The sequence below is a fragment of the Emericellopsis atlantica genome (assembly GCF_019669845.1).
Source record: "Emericellopsis atlantica unplaced genomic scaffold F5Z01scaffold_10, whole genome shotgun sequence".
Lineage (NCBI taxonomy): Eukaryota > Fungi > Ascomycota > Sordariomycetes > Hypocreales > Bionectriaceae > Emericellopsis > Emericellopsis atlantica.
The window spans coordinates 771,845-790,728 of record NW_025764712.1 but is presented as its reverse complement, the minus strand read 5'-3'; the positions used below and the strand labels follow the sequence as shown (position 1 = coordinate 790,728).

At 56.7% G+C, this 18,884-nt stretch overlaps 7 protein-coding genes across 7 annotated transcripts; 4 read left to right on the top strand and 3 right to left on the bottom strand.

The window, feature by feature from the left end:
• The first annotated feature begins 71 nt into the window (after positions 1-71).
• On the top strand, positions 72-3,112 carry F5Z01DRAFT_736013 (kinase-like domain-containing protein). Its single transcript, XM_046266779.1, has 2 exons — positions 72-330; positions 390-3,112. The coding sequence occupies exons 1-2, from the start codon at positions 248-250 to the stop codon at positions 3,073-3,075; spliced, it is 2,769 nt and encodes a 922-aa protein (XP_046119390.1). The 5' UTR covers positions 72-247; the 3' UTR covers positions 3,076-3,112.
• Position 3,113: 1 nt separating this feature from the next.
• F5Z01DRAFT_653164 (uncharacterized protein) lies at positions 3,114-4,611 on the bottom strand. Its single transcript, XM_046263342.1, has 2 exons — positions 4,279-4,611; positions 3,114-4,226 (listed from the first exon to the last, which is right to left on the bottom strand). Exons 1-2 carry the CDS (start codon positions 4,446-4,448, stop codon positions 3,161-3,163), a joined length of 1,236 nt encoding a protein of 411 aa, XP_046119389.1. The 5' UTR covers positions 4,449-4,611; the 3' UTR covers positions 3,114-3,160.
• A 1,450-nt stretch (positions 4,612-6,061) lies between these two features.
• Positions 6,062-7,222, top strand: F5Z01DRAFT_55065 (uncharacterized protein). Its single transcript, XM_046260621.1, has one exon. The coding sequence runs from the start codon at positions 6,373-6,375 to the stop codon at positions 7,072-7,074; it is 702 nt and encodes a 233-aa protein (XP_046119388.1). The 5' UTR covers positions 6,062-6,372; the 3' UTR covers positions 7,075-7,222.
• Positions 7,223-7,538: 316 nt separating this feature from the next.
• Positions 7,539-11,042, bottom strand: F5Z01DRAFT_680956 (uncharacterized protein; the record flags this gene model as incomplete). Its single annotated transcript, XM_046265640.1, has 8 exons — positions 7,539-7,814; positions 7,874-8,460; positions 8,537-8,609; positions 8,746-8,766; positions 9,158-10,390; positions 10,449-10,542; positions 10,597-10,891; positions 10,964-11,042. 8 exons carry the CDS (start codon positions 11,040-11,042, stop codon positions 7,539-7,541), a joined length of 2,658 nt encoding a protein of 885 aa, XP_046119387.1.
• A 325-nt stretch (positions 11,043-11,367) lies between these two features.
• On the top strand, positions 11,368-12,900 carry F5Z01DRAFT_55120 (GTP-binding protein). The gene has a single exon (XM_046260628.1). It carries the CDS (start codon positions 11,694-11,696, stop codon positions 12,726-12,728), a length of 1,035 nt encoding a protein of 344 aa, XP_046119386.1. The 5' UTR covers positions 11,368-11,693; the 3' UTR covers positions 12,729-12,900.
• Positions 12,901-13,073: 173 nt separating this feature from the next.
• Positions 13,074-14,971, bottom strand: F5Z01DRAFT_635734 (uncharacterized protein; the record flags this gene model as incomplete). Its single annotated transcript, XM_046262170.1, has 4 exons — positions 13,074-13,708; positions 13,761-14,002; positions 14,051-14,401; positions 14,427-14,971. The coding sequence occupies 4 exons, from the start codon at positions 14,969-14,971 to the stop codon at positions 13,074-13,076; spliced, it is 1,773 nt and encodes a 590-aa protein (XP_046119385.1).
• A 2,016-nt stretch (positions 14,972-16,987) lies between these two features.
• F5Z01DRAFT_673403 (uncharacterized protein) lies at positions 16,988-18,709 on the top strand (the record flags this gene model as incomplete). The annotated part of the gene is made up of 3 exons (XM_046264937.1): positions 16,988-17,759; positions 17,842-18,024; positions 18,078-18,709. 3 exons carry the CDS (start codon positions 16,988-16,990, stop codon positions 18,707-18,709), a joined length of 1,587 nt encoding a protein of 528 aa, XP_046119384.1.
• Positions 18,710-18,884: the final 175 nt, after the last annotated feature.

The window sequence follows — 18,884 nt, the reverse complement described above, 5'->3', positions numbered from 1 at the left end:
TGTATCAAACTCGTCGTAAATGACTGGGTGTTGACAGTTGGACACCTTTAGTTTCACGGCACGCTGCGATAAGATAAGACACGGCACCCAGCTGGGTAGTACGTATGACGATCCCATCGCAAGGCGGCAAGCTTCCCTCCGTCCCCCACGTCGCTTGCAAGCGAACATTCAGCGGGACGTTCTTCGCTCAGACCTACCCATGGTCAATATCGCATAGACGGATCAGCGACTGCCATGACATGACAAGATGGCGACCGAATTCGGGAGGTTGATGGACTCGTTCTCCTTCGCGGGATCCAAGGAAGTTGACCACCCGGTCAGCATTCGCATGTAACGCGCTCCATCCCAGCCTGCGCTCACCGATCGCGCCGACGGCTAACCAGACACAGAGTTTCCCTCGAAGGAGATGAGCCGGCGCTCAAGACGTCCACGCTCCTCGAACGACCGGATCTACGACACATTGGCTCCAACACGAGCCCTCACTCCGATCTCTACGTTACCGTCCAGGTCTGGGCCGGCTCCAAGCCTCTGACTGTGCCCGTGCAGACCGCCTATCGCGCCTTTCGAGCGGAAAGGAAGTGGAACCAGTGGCTCGAGCTGCCGATACACTACAGCGTGCTTCCGGCCGACGCGACCCTCGCCATCACTGTCTGGGACGTCTCACCGGTGGGGGGCAAAGATGCCATCGGGCACGCCACACCGTTCGGCGGGACGACTCTGCCCATGTTCGACGACGAGAACCACATACAAAAGGGTCGGCAGAAATGCATCATCCATCGACACAGGAAGGCGGACGGTCTGGGAAACACCACGACGCCGGCGCTCATCGCCGCAGGCAAAGGCCGCAAGGCAAGGGGAAAGGCCGATGTCAGGGTGGTCGACAAGGACGCTGAGGAGATGGACCGGCTCGAGAAGCTACTGAAGAAGCACGAGATGGGCGAGATACCCCGCGTCGACTGGCTAGATCAGCTAGTCTTCCGAAACGTCGAGCAGCGAGAAAAAGCAACGCAGATGGCAAAGCGTAGGCAAGAGCGGGTGAAGCGGCTACATATGGAACACGCGAACGGGACGCCTGGCTCGCAGGCTAGCTCCAGTGACGGCCGCGATGGCCTGGCAAGCTTCCTCTTGACCGTGGAACTCCCGCGTTTTGACCATCCAGTCGTCTTCGCCGACCACGAATACGACCCTCCACCCGTGTCGTCCCTACAAAACCAACCATTGTCGGCATCGCAAATCAACGCAGCACAGAAACCTCAGGTCCAGTACGGCCCTGGCATCAACGCCAACGACGATGGTGGTGAGGGTCTGAACAACCGGCTCATCAAGCTGTACGATCCAGAGGCAGGCCTCCGGGACAACCCCTGCGAGGCAAAGCACCGACGACTGTTCCGAAGCTCCCATCGCCATGGCATCCTGGACAAGGATCTCAAGCCCAACGCCAAGGTCCGCGATGAATTGGCCCAGATCATGTCCTACTCGCCGACTCACGTGCTGTCGCCAGAGGAGACGGACTTGGTGTGGAAGTTCCGCTACCATCTGACGCGAGACAAGCGGGCGCTGACCAAGTTTGTCAAGTCCGTCAACTGGGCCGACCAGGGCGAAGCGAAGCAGGCCATCCAGGTCCTGGGCCGCTGGACGTCCATTGACGTGGATGATGCCCTGGAGTTGCTGGGCCCCTCCTTTGACAACTCTGGAGTGAGGTCATATGCGGTCGAGCGACTCCGCAAGGCGGACGACGACGAGCTCTTACTGTACCTCCTCCAGCTCGTCCAAGCGCTCAAATATGAGCACGTTTCCGTCGACTCGGGGCAGGACATTACGGAGGATTCGTCCCTTGCGCGGTTTCTGGTCCAGCGTGCCGCGGCCAATTTCATGCTCGGCAACTACTTATACTGGTACCTCATGGTGGAGTGCGACGACCACAGCCCGATACAAGGCGCCGACACGCGCGAGCTGTACCGCAAGGTCGCCTACGAGTTCATGCTCGAGCTGGAGAAGAGGCCCGGCGGCGCGGCAGAGCGCAAGATGTTGCTGCGGCAGGCGGAGATGATTGCGATCCTCTCCAAGATTGCGAGCGAAGTCAAGGCGTCGTCCGAGTCCATACCGAAAAAGGTGGAACGGGTGCGAGCCGCCATCAGCGACCCCAAGAACGAGCTTTTGACATTTGACCCGCCACTGGCCATGCCCTTGGATCCCTCGGTCCAGGTGACGGGAGTCGTGCCGGATCAGGTCATCGTCTTCAAGTCCTCCCTGAACCCGATCAAGTTCACATTCAAGACAGCTACGGGGGGCACGTACCCCGTCATCTTCAAACTAGGGGATGACCTACGCCAGGATCAGCTTGTCATCCAGATCATCACGCTCATGGACCAGCTTTTGCAAAAGGAGAACCTCGACCTGAAGCTGTCACCGTACAAAATCCTCGCCACGAGCACGTCGGCCGGTGGCTCCCAGTTTATCCAGTCGCAGAGCCTGTCCAGCATCGTCAACAAGTGGAAGGCCAACCCGGCCCTGGCCTACCTGCGCCACCACAATCCAGACGATCGTCAGCCTCTGGGGGTCCGCAACGACACCATTGACACATATGTTCGATCCTGTGCGGGCTACTGCGTGATCACGTACATCCTCGGCGTGGGCGACCGCCACTTGGACAATCTCCTGCTGGCGCCCGACGGCCACTTTTTCCACGCCGACTTTGGCTTCATCTTGGGACGCGATCCCAAGCCCTTTGCGCCGGCCATGAAGCTCTCCAAGGAGATGGTCGACTGCATGGGGGGCGACAAGTCCGAGAACTATAAGCAGTTCAGGGAGTATTGCTTCCTCGCGTACACTGCGCTGCGCAAGTCATCTAACCTGATCCTCAACCTGTTCAGTCTCATGGTGGACGCCAACATACCGGACATTCGCCTCGAACCGGACAAGGCGGTCCTCAAGGTGCGGGACAGGTTCCATCTGGAGCTGACCGAGGACGAGGCGATTATGCAGTTTGGATCGCTGATTGACACGTCGCTGACATCGTATGCGCCGGTCCTGATCGATAGATTTCACGAATGGACCCAAGCACTAAGGTCATAGAGCATTAAGGGAAACGTTCAATGATACATACAATGATAATATGCTTGCTTACTTACACATCACTTGCTGTGTCGACGGGCCAACTCTATGTATCGCCAAACACAAACACCCCCTTTCCTTTCCTGAATCCACCGAGACCGGCCTGCACGGCGTCCTTGAGCGTAGCCTCTTCCGTCTCCCAGTGCCAGGGGACCTCCTCCACAGGCACGTCCTTGAACTTGCCGCTACGGATCAAGTCCAGGATGTCGTTGATCATGTGCTTCCGGCCCTGGACGTCCTTCTCGTTCCACTTGGACAGCCAGAAGCCGACAAAGCGAATGTCCTTGAAGATCAGCAGGCCCACCGGCAGAGCGACGGGCTGCTTCGCCATGCCGCCGTACGAGACGAGCGTGCCGCCCTCGCTAAGCGACCGCGCCAGCGCCGTCGCGTTCTTGCCGCCCACGCAGTTCAGCCCCAGGCCAATCTTCTCCCTCCCCTGTCGCGTGATCTCGGCCAGCTGGTCCCTCCACTCCCTACTGTGTAGCTGCGCGTCGGTGACGACCACGTCCGCGCCCAGGTCGTACATCTCCCGCTTCAGCGCGTCCGTCTCCTCGGCCGAGTCCCTCTCGCGGATGACGTTGATGCTCCTCAGCCCCCACAGCCGGCCAAACTGTATCGCGGCACGGCCGACGCCCGAGTTGGCCCCGTTCTGGATGAACCACGCCCCCGACCCAACCTCGAGCGGGCGCATGCCGAGACCGTCTTTCAAGCCAGCACTGGGACCGTAGGAGCGGAGCATGCGGTACGCGGAGCACGGGTTGACGCTCACCGTCGCGACCTGTAGTGGGTTCAGACCCTGCTTGTCAATCTTGATAAAGTCGTCCGCCTCGGCGACGGCGTGGGTGCGCCAGGTCCCGAACTGGGACCGGGCGGGGATCACCCAGTCGCCCTTGTGGATGTCGCTGCCGCCCGGCGCAGCGAGGACCTCGAAAACACCCTCGTTGCCCGGCACGGCGGACGGCTCCGCCGTGCCGATCAGCGAGGTGAAGGGGGGTTTCGCGCCATAGGTGCCCTGGACGGTGTTGATGTCGGCCGGGTTGATGGGGGCGGCGAGGGTGCGTGCAAGCAGGGCGGAGGAGGGGATGCTGGGAGAGATGGAGTGCGCGTGGAGTCTGTACTGCGTTAGAAAAGCGCATCAGAGTTTGTAGGGGGGAGGGAGCGTACGAGAGCGCGTCCTGGGGTTCGCCTGGTTTCGAGAAGACCAGCGCTTTGGCCTGGGTGTACCCGTAAGGACCAGACTTGCGCCGGCTCGCGTTGGGTTGGATGCGAGAGGCAAGGGCTCTGGGCCGTACTAGGCCTTTTGGGAGGATGCTGAGACGCTGTGAAGATGCCATCTTGACAAGCGGTTGGACTGTGAATGCAGCTCAATGGGTGAAGTTAGAGCTCGGCAGAGCTTTAAAGAGGTATGACGTTTTCGGCTACATGGTCCTATCTTATCGGTCCTGGGCATCTCGGAATTCAATGGTACACGTGCACCGCATTAATTGATCAATTGACAACGTATCGTAGAATCATTCTTATTTAGATCATCGCAAGAAACCGTCTCGTTCAAAGAGCTCGTAATATTTCGTCGCAGGTTATGTTTGCAGTGTTAATTCGGGGATGGGCTACCTTGAAGATCCGAGGTTGGCTAACGCACACTGCATGGGGTCATTGACAAGATTTTGATGAGATTATATGTACCGGCTTATTATTTTGTACCTATGCATAAGTATGTGGTAGTACCGCATCTGACAGGCGTCAAACATTTCATGACTTCAAGATGTTAGCAACCTCCATAGACCCAGCAAGTAGCCTGTATAGTGTATGGGCAGTCGGGTGTAGGGTAACCGTTAGAATTACAACCACTCGAACAAGTGTCGGCAGAATGATTAGGGATGGAGATGTCGACAAACACCACATTTAAAACATGCCAATCGAAATTCCAGCGATGACGAGTCGTTTCAAGGGCGGAGCACTGACTAGAAACGCCTCACTGAAACTGCTGAGAACATGTTTCGCCTGCGCATTTCCAGTCCCTTGCGATCCCCTGGTAAGGTAACCTGCCGGGGGCGCTCAGACACCTGAGCTTTGCAAGCACAGCTTACAAACAGCTTACAACCAGCCACATGGAGGTCAAGGGCGACTGATTGCATTTTTTGATCCTCCTGTCTCTCGCAGTTGAACAAGTGCTCTCTTACTTTTTATTTGCAGCTGCACTAAGAACTGGAGACTGTTCAGAGTACCGAGACAGCGATGGAGGCAATCGGGCTACCTTACCTGACTTTAACTGCAGGGTCCAAGTATCCCCAGCGGGTCGGAACTGTCCTTGGGGGTTAACTAGCGGGGACATGGATGTCGCCCATCCATAAACCTGTTAAGACCGACGGCCACGGCAGGCGTCCGCACTAGCAAGAGGCGCCGGAGTGGACATGCAGTGGACTTTTGCATGGGACCTTCCGGCTCCACTATCCCTTTTTGCGAGTTTCCCCAGCGAGCGGTTGCCACTCTCCCAGCCTGGGCGAGGCCCAACCAACCTCCGACTAACAGTCATTCTTCGACTGGAGGCGACGAGAGAGGAGAACTACCGGACTCGTCATCCCTTTCCACCTCCTTTCCTCCTCTCCCATCACTGTACAGCATCCATATCTGTATAATTCGGTACCCCTGGCCATTCGTTTCGTCACGGCGTACCATTGGACCTCTGCTCCGCTCGCTGCTTGACTGAGCCCCGAAATTCACTTGCTTGCTTGCACATATCATCTACCAACGGCGCACGGTCGAAATTGGAACGACAAGGGTCTGCTCATTAGTGCCTCCGGTCGCTCTCAGTTCATCAACGGCTATTATTGACAGCGCCTGCGAGTAATACAGCACCAGCCTCATTCAGTCCTGCCGGCCGGTGCCCGCGCCACCTCTCAACTGTCTGCAGCGTTGCGCGAGCGAGAACCAGGTCTCTTGGCACTCGACGAGCTTGTTGAGCAACCCTGCTTGCTGCTACCATCCGCGTCTGCCCTGCTGTCACGCTCTGCATCTCTGGATCTCTCACCATCTCTCGAGTCTGGCTCGTACGACGTACTGTTAGATCGATTTCCCATCAATCAATTGAACGTGGGGAACCCCCCTTTGCCAGCACTTGCAACAAACCCCCTTTTCTTGGATACTCGCGACCATTGTCCCCTGTCGGCCTCCTCTGAACTGTCGCACACGCGTCTTCCGGGAAAGATCGAATACCTACCGAATACCGGGCTCGCTCGGCGATCAATACTGTACATCAATATGCCTGGCCGAATCGACAATGGCACGAAAAGCTCGCGCTTCGAGCTGCCAGCTTTGGACCTCAACTTTGGCAGCATCACCGATGGCACAAACATCCCGCCCCCGCCGAAATCCCCCGTCGAGAAGCCAGCCGACAAGTCATCGTCAGTGACCGCTGCGACAACCGCTCGGAAGCTGGAGGACCCAGAGACGGCGGCCGCACTCGAGGGCAAGCCCGCCGTGGAGCAACGAGGCGCAAATGGTAACAAACTTGCCGGGACAAAGCGGCCAGCGGACGACATCCCCCCCAGTCCGACCATGTCCAGTACACGGTCGGGCGGTCTCCGCCGCCTCCTCAGTCGAACGTTGTTGAATAACAGTTATGCAGAGGGACAGCAGCAGCAACCCAGCGGAAACGGCACAGCGACGGCCACAGCCCCATCGGTAGCGGCCCCCTCGATCAACGGCGGCAGCAGGCCGCCCAGCCGGACCGGCGCCTCCTCGGTGCTGGACGATGATCGGAAATCGAAGCGAAGCAGCGGGTGGTTCCGACGCCTGCGAGGTGGCGATCTTAAGCGGTCCAGTCTCCTCTTCGAGCAGTCGACAGCGAAAACGACGACACACGCCCCCAGCGGGCCGCCGCCACCCATGATACCCGAGCTCAAAGAGTTGGAGAAGGACGACGGGAGCCTGGGGCAGGATCTCTTCAAGAACATCAAGTGAAGATCTGTGGTAATCTTTTGGAAATTGGGGTACATACGGTGTTATTTCTTACGCTCCCTTTACATACATGCCTGTATTCCCTCGACGTTTGGATGAGCTTGACGACGTCCAGGGCGTTACACTCTCTTGTTATAAACTTTTTTTTCTGCTACGGAGGAGGCGCGCCAAATTCGCGATGGGCAAGATGGAGGAGGAGAAGGACTATAAAGAAGGACGGGAGCGCTTTGCCAAAGGAGAAAGAGAGAGAGAGACTGGAAGTTGAGATACCCAGCCCGGGTGGAGGGCTTCATCTAACATGACTGTTATTATTTCTTGTTCACATGAGTTTCTTTCACTACTGACGCAACGTTGTCCCTTGCTGCTAATTACACAGTGTACACTTTGTTCTGCAAGTGGACGACCAGCACAAGTGAGTGACAACACTGCTCTGCTGTCCTACCCTCCATGCGAAGCAGCTCGCCGGCTTACACCTTCATGCCATTGTTCCTCAGATTCTCATATAGCTCCCGCTGGGCGTCCTGGTACCCTGGCACCATTGCGCCAGCGACGTTCGGCGGATCCATGTTGTACTCGGGCACCACCCTCGTGCTTCCCTTGCCGCATTCGTATATCGTCCCGTTGCCCAGGTCCTCATCCACCACCAGGCTATACATGGCCTCGGCAATCTCCTCTGGCTCAATGAGGACGGTCTTCTCATCGACCAAGCGGGCCTTGGTTGGGTCCTCCGCCCACATGGGTGTCTGTCGATCGATATAAGTCACACATTCCTCGCTTGCGGTCGGAGAGACAGAGAACTTACTCGCACGCTACCTGGCGCCACGCACCCGACCCTGATGCCAAGCTCGTCTCGCAGGCCACCCAGGGACCTCACAAACGCGTGCAAGCCATGCTTGCTCGCAAAGTACAGGGGCGTGTTGATGGCGGTGCAGTACCCGGCGATGCTGCCCACATGCACGAGGCACCCCTTTTGCTTGTGGGAGGTCCAGTGGCCGATGGCCATCTGACTCAGCCGGATGGGGGCCGCGAGGTTGACGTCCAGGACGGCGTAGTGGCCCGGCTCGCCGTTGGCGTCATACCTCGACGCAGAGGAAGGGTTGCTCTCGGACTGCGGCGGGTCCCAGAAGGACGACCACTGGGGCTCGAAGATGCCTGCGCCGGGCACCACAATGTCGATGCTGGGGAAGTGGGCGAGGGCTGTCTTCCAGAGCGAGGTCAACTGCGGCCACGAGGTGACGTCCGTCTTGTGGAAGAGAGCCTGGGGCTTGTTGGAGGAGGACGGGGGGAATTGCTCCAGCAGGGACTGGGCCTCGGGGCGACAATGGAGGTCGGCTATGAGGACTGAGCAGCCTTTGTTGAGAAGGAGTCTGGCAAATTCCAAGTTGATGCCTATGACAAGTCGTTTAGTACAATAAGACACTAGTAGTGTGGGCCCACACTTCACAGTGAGAGTGAATGTGCATACCTGATCCACCGCCAGTGATGATGGCATTCTTGCCGGCAACTGAAAGCACCATGGTGATGGAGATATAGAAACGCTATGTAAATAGAAGAGATGATGACATGAAGGCACTACTGTCTCTTGTACGTCAGGGAAATTTAAACAATCCATCTGCCTCCCCTCGAGCCGTTGCTACCAGCCCCGGCTATAGTCTTCCCCAGCGCAGCATATACCCCGCGCGCTGAGGACTGGAGCTATTCAGAGTCCGGTCGTCTGTTGGTTCCTCGGACAGACAGTCCTGCATGTTGATCCAAGAGCAGAATCCGGAGTTTCCGGTCTTGGAACCCTTTTCCTGAGTCAGTGGCTGTCCACTTGTGATGATGCATGACTCTGAAAACTGGGTGTGATTATAGTTGGTCTACCATACGGCACACACATTACGAATGATCGCCCATACAGAAATGTAAGTAGATGGGGAAGATGGATCTATCCATTGTAGTCTATAATTATAATTCATTAGTCTTGCGGTCGTATCCAAAAATGCCAAGTCTCGCACATCACCATATGTAAATCGTACCATTTTCAAGACGCCACATGCTTCGCCTTCTCCTCATCCAGAGGCAGCGACGTCTCCTCGGGAACAACAGGCGGCTCATCCTCCGGCTTGCCTTCTCGACATGCCCATCCATCGACCAGGCGCAAAGTATCTCTTGACCATATCTTCATCATCAGCGTCAGACGAAGAGGCACCAGCGCAATGATGATCAGGGGAAACGCAGGAGCGGCAACAGTCAGCGTCACGCCGAAGACAATACCCGTCACGACAATCTGCGTCACCGTGTAGCCGTGGATCCCCATCCACGTCACCTTGTCCGGTAGTTGTGGTAATTCCGATGGAGGCGTCAGAAGATTGGCGATGCGGTTCAGGATGGGATTGACGCTCAGGGACTGGTAGCCCATAAACATAAAGAGTCCAGCGAGCACGGAAGTCTGCGTGAAGCCGAGAAGCTTCTGGAACGGCGGGGAGACGAAGACCAAGATGAGGACGGCTTGGATCAAGGGCGAGTACCGCTGCTCGTAGGTGCGCGCGACGAACTGTGGCTCCCGGACTTGGCCGTCGGATGTTGTCGATCCTGTACTGTTCTCCTCCTCCTTCTTCACATAGTGCAGAAGACTCTCGGAATGCAGCGGTGCTTGGGGAAGGAGGCCGTTGGCCGGCGGGATGCCCAGGATGCCGCACATGATTGTGGTCGTGCCGAGGAGAATGACATCCCAGGCGAAGCCACCAGGCCTGCGGACGCCGTAGCGGTCAATGGTGCAGATGATGCTGCTAATCTCGTGATCAAAGTAGAAGAGAACGGTGACAATGGCGCCGGGTATGATAGACAGGAAGACCCATTCAAGGGGTATCTTCCAGAACTCGACAAAAAACGTCTCGCGCTTCGGGCTCGAGGGTCGAAAGGTTGTCGAGACTTCGAGCCTGACATGGTCGAGGTCCCGCAGCTCGCCAATGTATGGGATGCCGATCCAGAGGATGATGGATATGGCAGCCGCGTACTCTGTCAGACCGAGTCTCACGTAGCGATGGAACAGGGGTGTCCATCTGTTGGCGGTTGACAGGAAAATGGCGACGAGACAGGTGCCCACAGCACCAATGATGGCGTATAGAAAGGCTGCCATATCCGTCCTCTCGTGTGTTCGCTTCAGTTCCATGGCAGCTTTGTGGAAGTAGATGACACTGTTGAGAAGGGAGAAGATGTCACCGCTGAAGTGTGTGACATACTTCATCGTCCAGTCGTGGGCGTTGAAGATGGCGAGGAGGTAGTGCATCCACCCGGCGTGGATGAGAGACCATGCCATCACGGAGAGAAAGGGGACCTGGCAGCATGAGTATGGTCTGCTCGCTTGCGTCCTCATCCATGAGATTGCAACTCACTTTAAACTGATTCTCTGACAGCTCATATACGTTCTCAGCCAGAACGGAAAATGGGCCAGTGACGCCCAGAATCGTCAGCGGCTGTGCTGAGAAGCTAGACAAGATCAGCCACCACGAACATGTCGTTCTCATAACCGAAAAGACCTACACTGCGAATATAATTCCACACAGACCCGTGCTGAAGACGATCTCAATGGTGCCCCACGACTCTCCCGTCAGCTGGTACAGATCACTGGCGAATGTGATCCCCGGCAGCAAGTTTGTGAAGAAGATGTAAATCGAACTGGCGAGAATTTGCTGGTTGAAGACTGTCCAGTCCGACACCCAGCGTCCCTTGAGGTTGATCAAGTCCACCTTGAGCAGTCGAAACGGTCTCAAGTTCCCGCCTGGGCCAAAGTAGCCCTTCCATTTCGCCCTCCGTGACGCTGGGTCATCGTGGTCGTCTTCCAGGGCGTTGACCAGGCCAGGCGTGTCAAGGCGCGTGGAGTCCGTCGACACTACGTCTCGGCCTGTACGCCTCGTCACGGCATCTCTGGTAGTGCTGTGCTGTGTGTTGTTGGTGTGGGGGTCATCTGACCCCGTAGTCGCTGTCATTGAGCCAGTATATAAGGTATATAAGACAAAGTCGAGTCGGTTCCGAGACAAGCTTCATGGGGAAGGGATCAATGCAATTGGGTTCTCGTTGCCACAAGGAATCATTATCAGAAGAAAATGCCAGGGATGAAAAGAGCGAGCACCACCACGCGGGAAAACGGCAAGACTATCGTCACGGCCCAACACCGCCTCCCTTAGTGAGGATGATCAGGCTCCCGCAGGAGATCTACCTGTTCCTATGTGACGCTAAACAACTTGTTCTGGAAGGATATCACGGCTTTACCTACTCAGTTAAATGCCTGCTTCCGCCATATCTTTCCGATAGAGTTTGCAAACATATGCACCTCTGGCTGATCGTGTAACTGAGCGGCACATGCGCAGATCTGCATCCTCGATTGGTGTGGAATGTGGAATGTGGCACCAAAAATCAGAATCCCGAGGGGCCCAGACGTCGTCGGTGACGTCTTGGCTGCGCCAACCTTATCGTGCCTGTTCTGCCACTTGTCTTATCTTATCGACACGTGCTTTCGTGAGAAGATTTCCAAATCCGATTCCAGAAACGCGTCAACGCGCAAAGTCCAAGAAGCCCATCCTTGCTGAGGGATCGAATGTCGTTTTCCTCTGAGCAGCTGTGCTTCTTACAATGGAACGATGAGCGTAGGCAAAGCTATCACGGGGTTCGCCCCTCGCACGACATTCCCCACGCCCAATTCGATACCCAAGACATACTTCCTCGGTCATCACCATGCCGGTGCTGAGAAGATCAAGACCATCCTCCCCCAGATCTCCGTCGTCCTCGAATGCCGCGACTTCCGCCTCCCGCTATCGACGCACAATCCGCATCTCGAGCAGATGCTGGCCGGTCGAGAGCGACTAGTGGTATATACCAAGACACTCCTAGGGAAGAGCTCCAAGAATGCGCAGCAGGCGCTGAGGCGTGTCTACGGCGACCGGGTCGTCTTCTGGGACAAGGCTGACAAAAAGACCACGACCAAGCTCATAGAGCGTCTGAAAGAGCTGGCGATGCAGCAAGGCAGCCTAACAGGTCTGCGCGCTTTGGCCGTGGGCATGCCCAATGTGGGCAAGAGCACGCTCCTCAACGCGCTGCGCAGCAACGGCCTCTCCGGAAAGGTAGCCAAGGCAGCGCAGACGGGCGACCAGGCCGGCGTCACCCGTAGGGTCGGGACGGCGGTGCGCATCATCGACTCGGCGGAGAAGGGCGGCGTCGCATCGGGCGTGTACATTATGGACACCCCGGGCATCTTCCAGCCCTACGTCGAGGACGGAGAGACCATGATGAAGGTCGCGCTGGCGCATGGCATCAAAAAGGGTCTCATTGACGACGAGATTCTGTGCGACTACCTACTATACAAGCTCAACCTACTCGACCCAAAGTCGTACAGGAGCTACTGCGCGCCTACCAACGACGTCTACGAGTTCCTCGAGGCCGTGGCGCGCAAGGAGGGCAAGCTGAAGAAGGGAGGCGTGCCCAACATGCCCGAGGCCGCCGCGCGCGTCCTGTCGCTCTGGCGAGATGGCAAGCTGGGCAAGTACGTGCTGGATGACCTGTCCGAGGAGACGCTGCAGGCCCACGAGCTTGCGCAGTCCGAGCCGCGTCTGAGTCTCAACCAAGCCAAGAAGGCCATGAAGGAAGAGAGGAAAAAGGCCAAAGATGGCCCTGTATGAAGAAGTTTCTTGCATATAGAGAGACACCATGTACAAAAACACCAGCATATCACGACGTAATATGACATCCAATCCAAGAAAACCGAACAGCAACAGCTCCGTGTGTTGTGTCCTAGTGATAAATTGAACAGGGTATAGTGGTCTGACTGTTTTCGACGACAAAGGGTAATGAACAGGGAAGCCTCGCAATGCTGCTGCGTAGTGGATCGGGGGATGTTCCGACACCTAGTACTCCCGATGATGAAGATGTACACGACGGCTGTGCTCGTCGCAAAGATATCCGTAAACGCCCAGAGGAAAAAATCCCGCCCATGCCCCCAATCTCTTTCCATGTATCATGCTGCCTCATTTATATTGGTTCTGCCACTTGACCATATCGCGCGTCAAAACGTCCATCATCTGCATGCAGTCCAGGTCCTTGAAATCCCTGTCATGGCCCGTCGTCTCCGGCGTACCTCCGTTGGTCTCGCCGGTGACCGGCTCCAGAGGGGTCTTCTGAGGCGACGCTTGCCCGCTTGTCGAGCTGCTGCTCGATGTCAGGCTGCCCTCTGCTGCGAGGTCCACTTGCGTCCGCGAGATAAAGTCCATGATCGCGCCAACACGGCGTTTCATGTCTAGCATTGTGATCTTGTGTGCGACCCCAGCCTTCCCCTTGCCAGATGGCTTGCTCTCCGCCGGCGTCGATTTGGGTGCGGGTGGATCGTCTGCTGCTTTGGCAATGTCCCGCGGCACTGACCGTGCCGGCGAATCTTCTCGTTCATGATGAAGGTCTTTGCCAGTAGGCCCCTTGCCTTTGCCCTTTTTGTGATTGCTTCGAGCTCCTTTCTTGTGTGAGCTGCCCGCGTTATTAACGGTGGCTGGCGGCGTGCCTGGCACAGGCGGTGGTGGTACGGTCGGTTCGACGTCAGGCGTCGGCTCTTCGTCCGGGGGCGGCGCTGCCTTGACCTGGGCCAGAGGGAGGTCCTCTGATGGATCTGAATCTGCGCGTAGCATGTCAGTGGTGGTCTTGCAAGAGAGATCCGAGAAAAGTACCGTCACCCCGCCGCCTCTCTGCGCGGCCTCTGCGCTTGTTCGCTGCTTCTTGCCGCAGGCGGTCCTTGTCCTCCACCTCGGATTTTGTTCTCTGATGTCTGCCGTTGCGGGTCTTCTTCGCTCCGTTCCTTGCTTGAGCCTCGTCTTCGGACTGCCCCCGGCTGGCATCCTCGCGCTCTTCCGGTGGCGGCGAAGGCGAGTGCGAGTTCGTCCGTTGTCGTTTTACGCTGGGGGCGTTTCTGCTAGGGAGTCAGATCATATGAAGCAATTCCGGGAATGTAGGTACTCACTCCTCACTATCGCTGCGCCCCCTCTTCGTCCGCCTCAAGGGTCCGTCGCCGTCTACAGAGTTGTTTTCTCTGCTAGCCTCGATTGCTCGCCGTAATTGGTCGTCATCGTACGCAGCATCGCGACTGTTCATAGTAGACCGTCTTTTGGCGGCTAGTTGTGAAGATGTCGGTCGTCCATTCTTCTCTTTCGAGCCCTTGGGCGATTGGCCTCGGTCCCTGCTTACCGACGTCGCTCGAGAGGTAGGTTGCGATGCTGGCGGTGGTCGATGGAGCGGGAGATATTTGGAGTACTTTTGCCTGTGCGCGCGATTTGTGTCAGTGTCGGGACAAGTGGCTGGCAGCGTACGGTAGCTGTGACCGGAGAAGTGCGACTCACCCATTGATGGCTGTGTTGATTTTGTGAAGATCTTTGCGACACTGCTCGCAGAAATACTCGTCTGGGGATGCTTCGGCGCTAAAGATTCCAACGCAAGCACCGTGCTGCCACACTTTACAAATGTCGCACTGGACGAAGAAGCCCGTGACATCCTCTGTCAGCTCAATCGCTGCGAAAAAGTCGGCGTCCGGCCCCTCAACGGGTGGACGCCCGGGATAGTCCTCCGAGTCACATATACACCGCACAGCCTCGTCTTCTTCGTCCTGCCCATCGTCACTGGCATGGGCCGTGTCCAATTGGTCTTGACGCTGTGGCTTCTCCGGTTCGTCCTCGTGGCCGCGCTTGCGTCGGCGACCAAGAAGTGTGTCCTCGTAGTCTTCCAGTGGTTCCGAGGACAAGGACGCACTAGGTGTCGACTTGCCCGACGACGTCTTGTTGTTGGCTCGGTGGTTGCGCTCGGCGCGGCCTGAGGAAGTCGAGGATTGATGGCTTGGGACGTTCGTGGCTCGCGCTCTCGAGGAGCGTCGGGGCGAAGGCGGTGCCATTGAAGCGGATGGTGGTCTGTCGAACGAGCGCTTGGTGTGGGAGGAGGAGGAGGTGGTGGTGGTGGGTGGTAGCGCCCGCGACGAGAGCGCGCAGGCCAGCCGCGGATGGCTATGGTGAAGCAGTAAAGCAACGCTCTGTCAGCGTAATGCTGTGTAATGATACGCTCGTGTAGCTCTTCGAAATGCGTCCAGCTGAAGCCAAGTGATCCCAGTGTCGCCTGTCGAAAGTCTTGTCTTGGATCACCAGCACTGTGGCCCGCTAGTGCAAAGAGATTCGCGTGAAGGAACAGTAATAGCTTCGAGGTGAAAGTTGACAACCGCGCATGCTGATATAGTGGGTTGGAGATGTGGTAGCGCCCAAGAGATGATTGCAGAAGCACGCTGAGAGGGTGGTTTGAAGAGAATGCGTACTGCTGGGAGAGTGGGATAGGAAACGAGGGCTGGACGGACGAGCTGTCCGCGGCCGGAAGTGCGTGCTGCGATTGCCATTGCGTGTGGTCAGCGCTCAGCCGGCGCTAGACGTATCTCCACCCTGAATTGCCTACCCGGTTCAATGCCCACCCAGGTGCTGAAATCCGCACCAGCATTACGCCCCCTCTGCCTCATTCCTGAGAATGCCATCCATGCCTGACGGGCCATTTCAATGCGGGGCTTTTGACGTCTCTTCACGTGGATAGGTAACGTCGCGAGAGCACAAAGTGACGCCATGTTCCTCATCGGCTATTGTCAGCATGTCGAAGCTATTCGCCTGGCGAAAGGTCTGTTTTTGCCCTGTAGATCTCACATTCCCCCTTCCTGGTGGCCTGAGCCTCAATCATGTGGGCGATTGACGACCTTTGAGGTTGCTTGGGTTTGAATGCGTGATGTGAGAATTCGGCGCCAGATGAAAACACTGCAATCGCGTCTGTAGCTGAGATTGTGCCTGGGTCTCTCAAAATATTCTCCTCTCGGTCTATATGAATGCCCTGGCCATATCTGTCGTCTCGCATGAGGCTCAGAGGCCCGCCGTCATTGTTCTTAGGTTAAGCTAGCCTTGTGTCGCCGTCATGATCCATGCGGCTAGGCTGACTAAGGTCTGGACCCCCCCGTGCCCCCTTAGCTCCCAAGTGCCACACAACTCCAACCGATACCTCATTGAGCATTTCCAAGCAGCCGACCCTCCTTCGTCTACCTTGTAGAACCAAGGGGAAAGAACGGGAGCGCATCTTCATTTTTGAGAGTCCTTATTTCGCCCTTGACCTTTCCTTTCACCGCATAGCGTTGCTTGCTCCCTGATCGGCCCAACAACCCCTCCGCGACCCCGTCGATACCGAATCGCCCACGTCGCCCGATCGTTCGCGGTGTAGCCCGAGGCAAGTCTCCCGGTAAGCTTCGCAGCCTTCGGGAGTTGTGCGCACACGAAAGCCTGGTATATATATACGGGACATTCGATGCAGATGAACATATTCTGAAGCTGCGAGGGGACAGGGTTCACGTGGTGGGATACTAGCTGACCTTGGTTGCGGTAAGATAGTGTGGGAGAATACGCCTCCATCAGACCTGGAACTGGTCCCGTCCTGGACTGGGGATATTGTTTTTTTTTGGATAGCGCGTGAACGTAAACTCGCGGCGATCGACCGACGATTTGGACAATCAACACGAGTGCGGGGACGGATCAATACTTCAACTGCGAATTACCGGGCGAAAAAAGGCTGGTACAATGTCTGATGGTTACCTCAGGTACGGGCTCGTTGACTGCATCAACTCACCTTCCCCAGCACCTCCTTCCAGCATCCAGCATCTAGCACCGTCGACAAGCACGAGGGGTAACCTGGCTCAGAGCTCCGCCCTGCATCTTTCGGGCATCCAAACAACTACAGCATGTCTTTCTCATGGACTACGCAGTGGTCCTGGAGCCAAGTCGTCGATGCTCGGGTGCTGCGCAAATCTGGCACCATCGCTATCTCCTGCTGCTCCTTCCTCGCCACCGTACACTGGCTGACAAAATGGTACTTTCGAATAGATCATAGCCCAACGATGTCATCAGATACCGTTTCCGATCTCTTCCCTGAACGGCCAATCAGGCCGCTGCCGAAGCGGCGATTACGAGAGAAGCTCTCGCCTGAGGAGGCCGACTCGATCCGATATCCGTCCTCGACACTGAACTCGGTTCCTCTGTTTCAGTATCCTCCTTTCACCGTGAGAGAGGAGCGCGGCACGACTCGCCTAGGTTCTCTGAGCCCGACGTCTCAAGTACACCGCGGGGATCTGAATCGGAATTGGACACCCCGCCGCGACGAAGGGTATGGCCTCCCCTCCGGTCACGGTGGCGATGGTCCACGTATAACGACAGCCTCTCGGTCACCGCCTGGCCAAGGGAATCGAGTGAACGGACGGGCTGCACACGGTGACCAGTCTCGGCATCCTAAACCCCAGACTTCCCTGTCTGCCACATCTTCGGTCGATGGCTACGACTCCTTCGAGAATACGAATAACAAGAAGAAGCGGAAAATTCCTTCAGCTGGAGATTCGGCTCTGAGCAATGTTCACGGGTTGGCAGCTGAAGTAGCTGCACAATCAGCGCAAGTCGGTGTACCGTCGACAGCAGATACCAACGGTGATAGAGGTTATCATAACGGGTCTGGTGGCTACGGGGCAAATAGCCCTGGGTTATCAGGGTCTGGCAGAGGGCGTCTCGGACGTTCCAGGAATGGCAGGAGTCCCCTTCGTACTATCTCAGACAACAATGCTTGGTGGTCTGCTGGTGGTCGGCATCAGAAGACTGCCAATTCGTCGTGGGAGCATCAAGGTAAAGCATAATCCCCCGATGCGTTCAGACCAGTATATGTGCCACAAGCTCAGGTTGCTAATTCAAGTTTTGTCATGAACAGTCACCGAAACGAAAGGCGGTATCATCTCCAATGCCATCGCAAACGCCGGGAAACATCCCCTTTCGGGGCAAGAAAACGTCAGTCTTCTCCAACAACACAATGCCACCACCAAACCTACGCCGGCGTCAACGCAGTTCACGTTCACATGTGACTCCCAAGTGCCTGGGTCAATTGCATGGCCAGGTAAGTCCTACTGACCAGACGCCCGTCCCGAGATTACAGCTAACCCTGCCCAGGTCACACCACCAGGGGAGGGTCCATGAATTCAGGCCCAGTGGGCATGATGCCTCCGAACTCTGCAGCACAGCAGGGGAATCATGTGAAACCTGCACCGAAAAAGCTGTCCCGTAAGCAACAGCGCAAGAGACTCGACGGGGAGCTCAGGGAAGCGGCCCGCGAACGCCAGCGGATAGCCGTGGAGAAGTACTGGCACAACCCTCCCAAGCCAGAAGACTTTTGGATGTGTGAGTTTTGCGAGTATGAACAGATTTTCGGCGAGCCCCCTCGGGCCTTGATCAGAGAATACGAGCTCAAGGATCGCCGAGCGCGCCAAGAGGAAGCCGATCGAAAGCGGCTCTTGGAGAAGGCCAAGGCCAAAGGGAGGAAGGGGAGAAAGAACAGCAAAGCCCAAGGCAAGGCTCAGCATGCACCAAATCAGCAGCTGGATCGCCAAGAGATGTACGATCCGGATATACCACCGAACCACGACGGGCAAGGGCAGTCGACGCAGTCTGAGGAGGATTATGAAGAAGACTATGTGGCAGAGTACGACGACTATTCAAGTACCGGTGTGGAAGTTGACGCTGGCGGGGGAGAGTTGCCATCACCTCGCGCAGCGCCAATACAACGACCTCCGGCAGCATCATAGCAGTAAGGGTTGGTCGTCACAACGCATACGTCCGCGATCGTGGACAATGCGGCGCTAGTCTGTTGCGACCACCCTCTAGCTGTATGATGGAGAGGACTCGGTGGGGAGGCTTCTCTGCAATGGATTTCATTCACGCTTGTTGGATACTCATAATGGTCAAGTACCGCTGTATGAT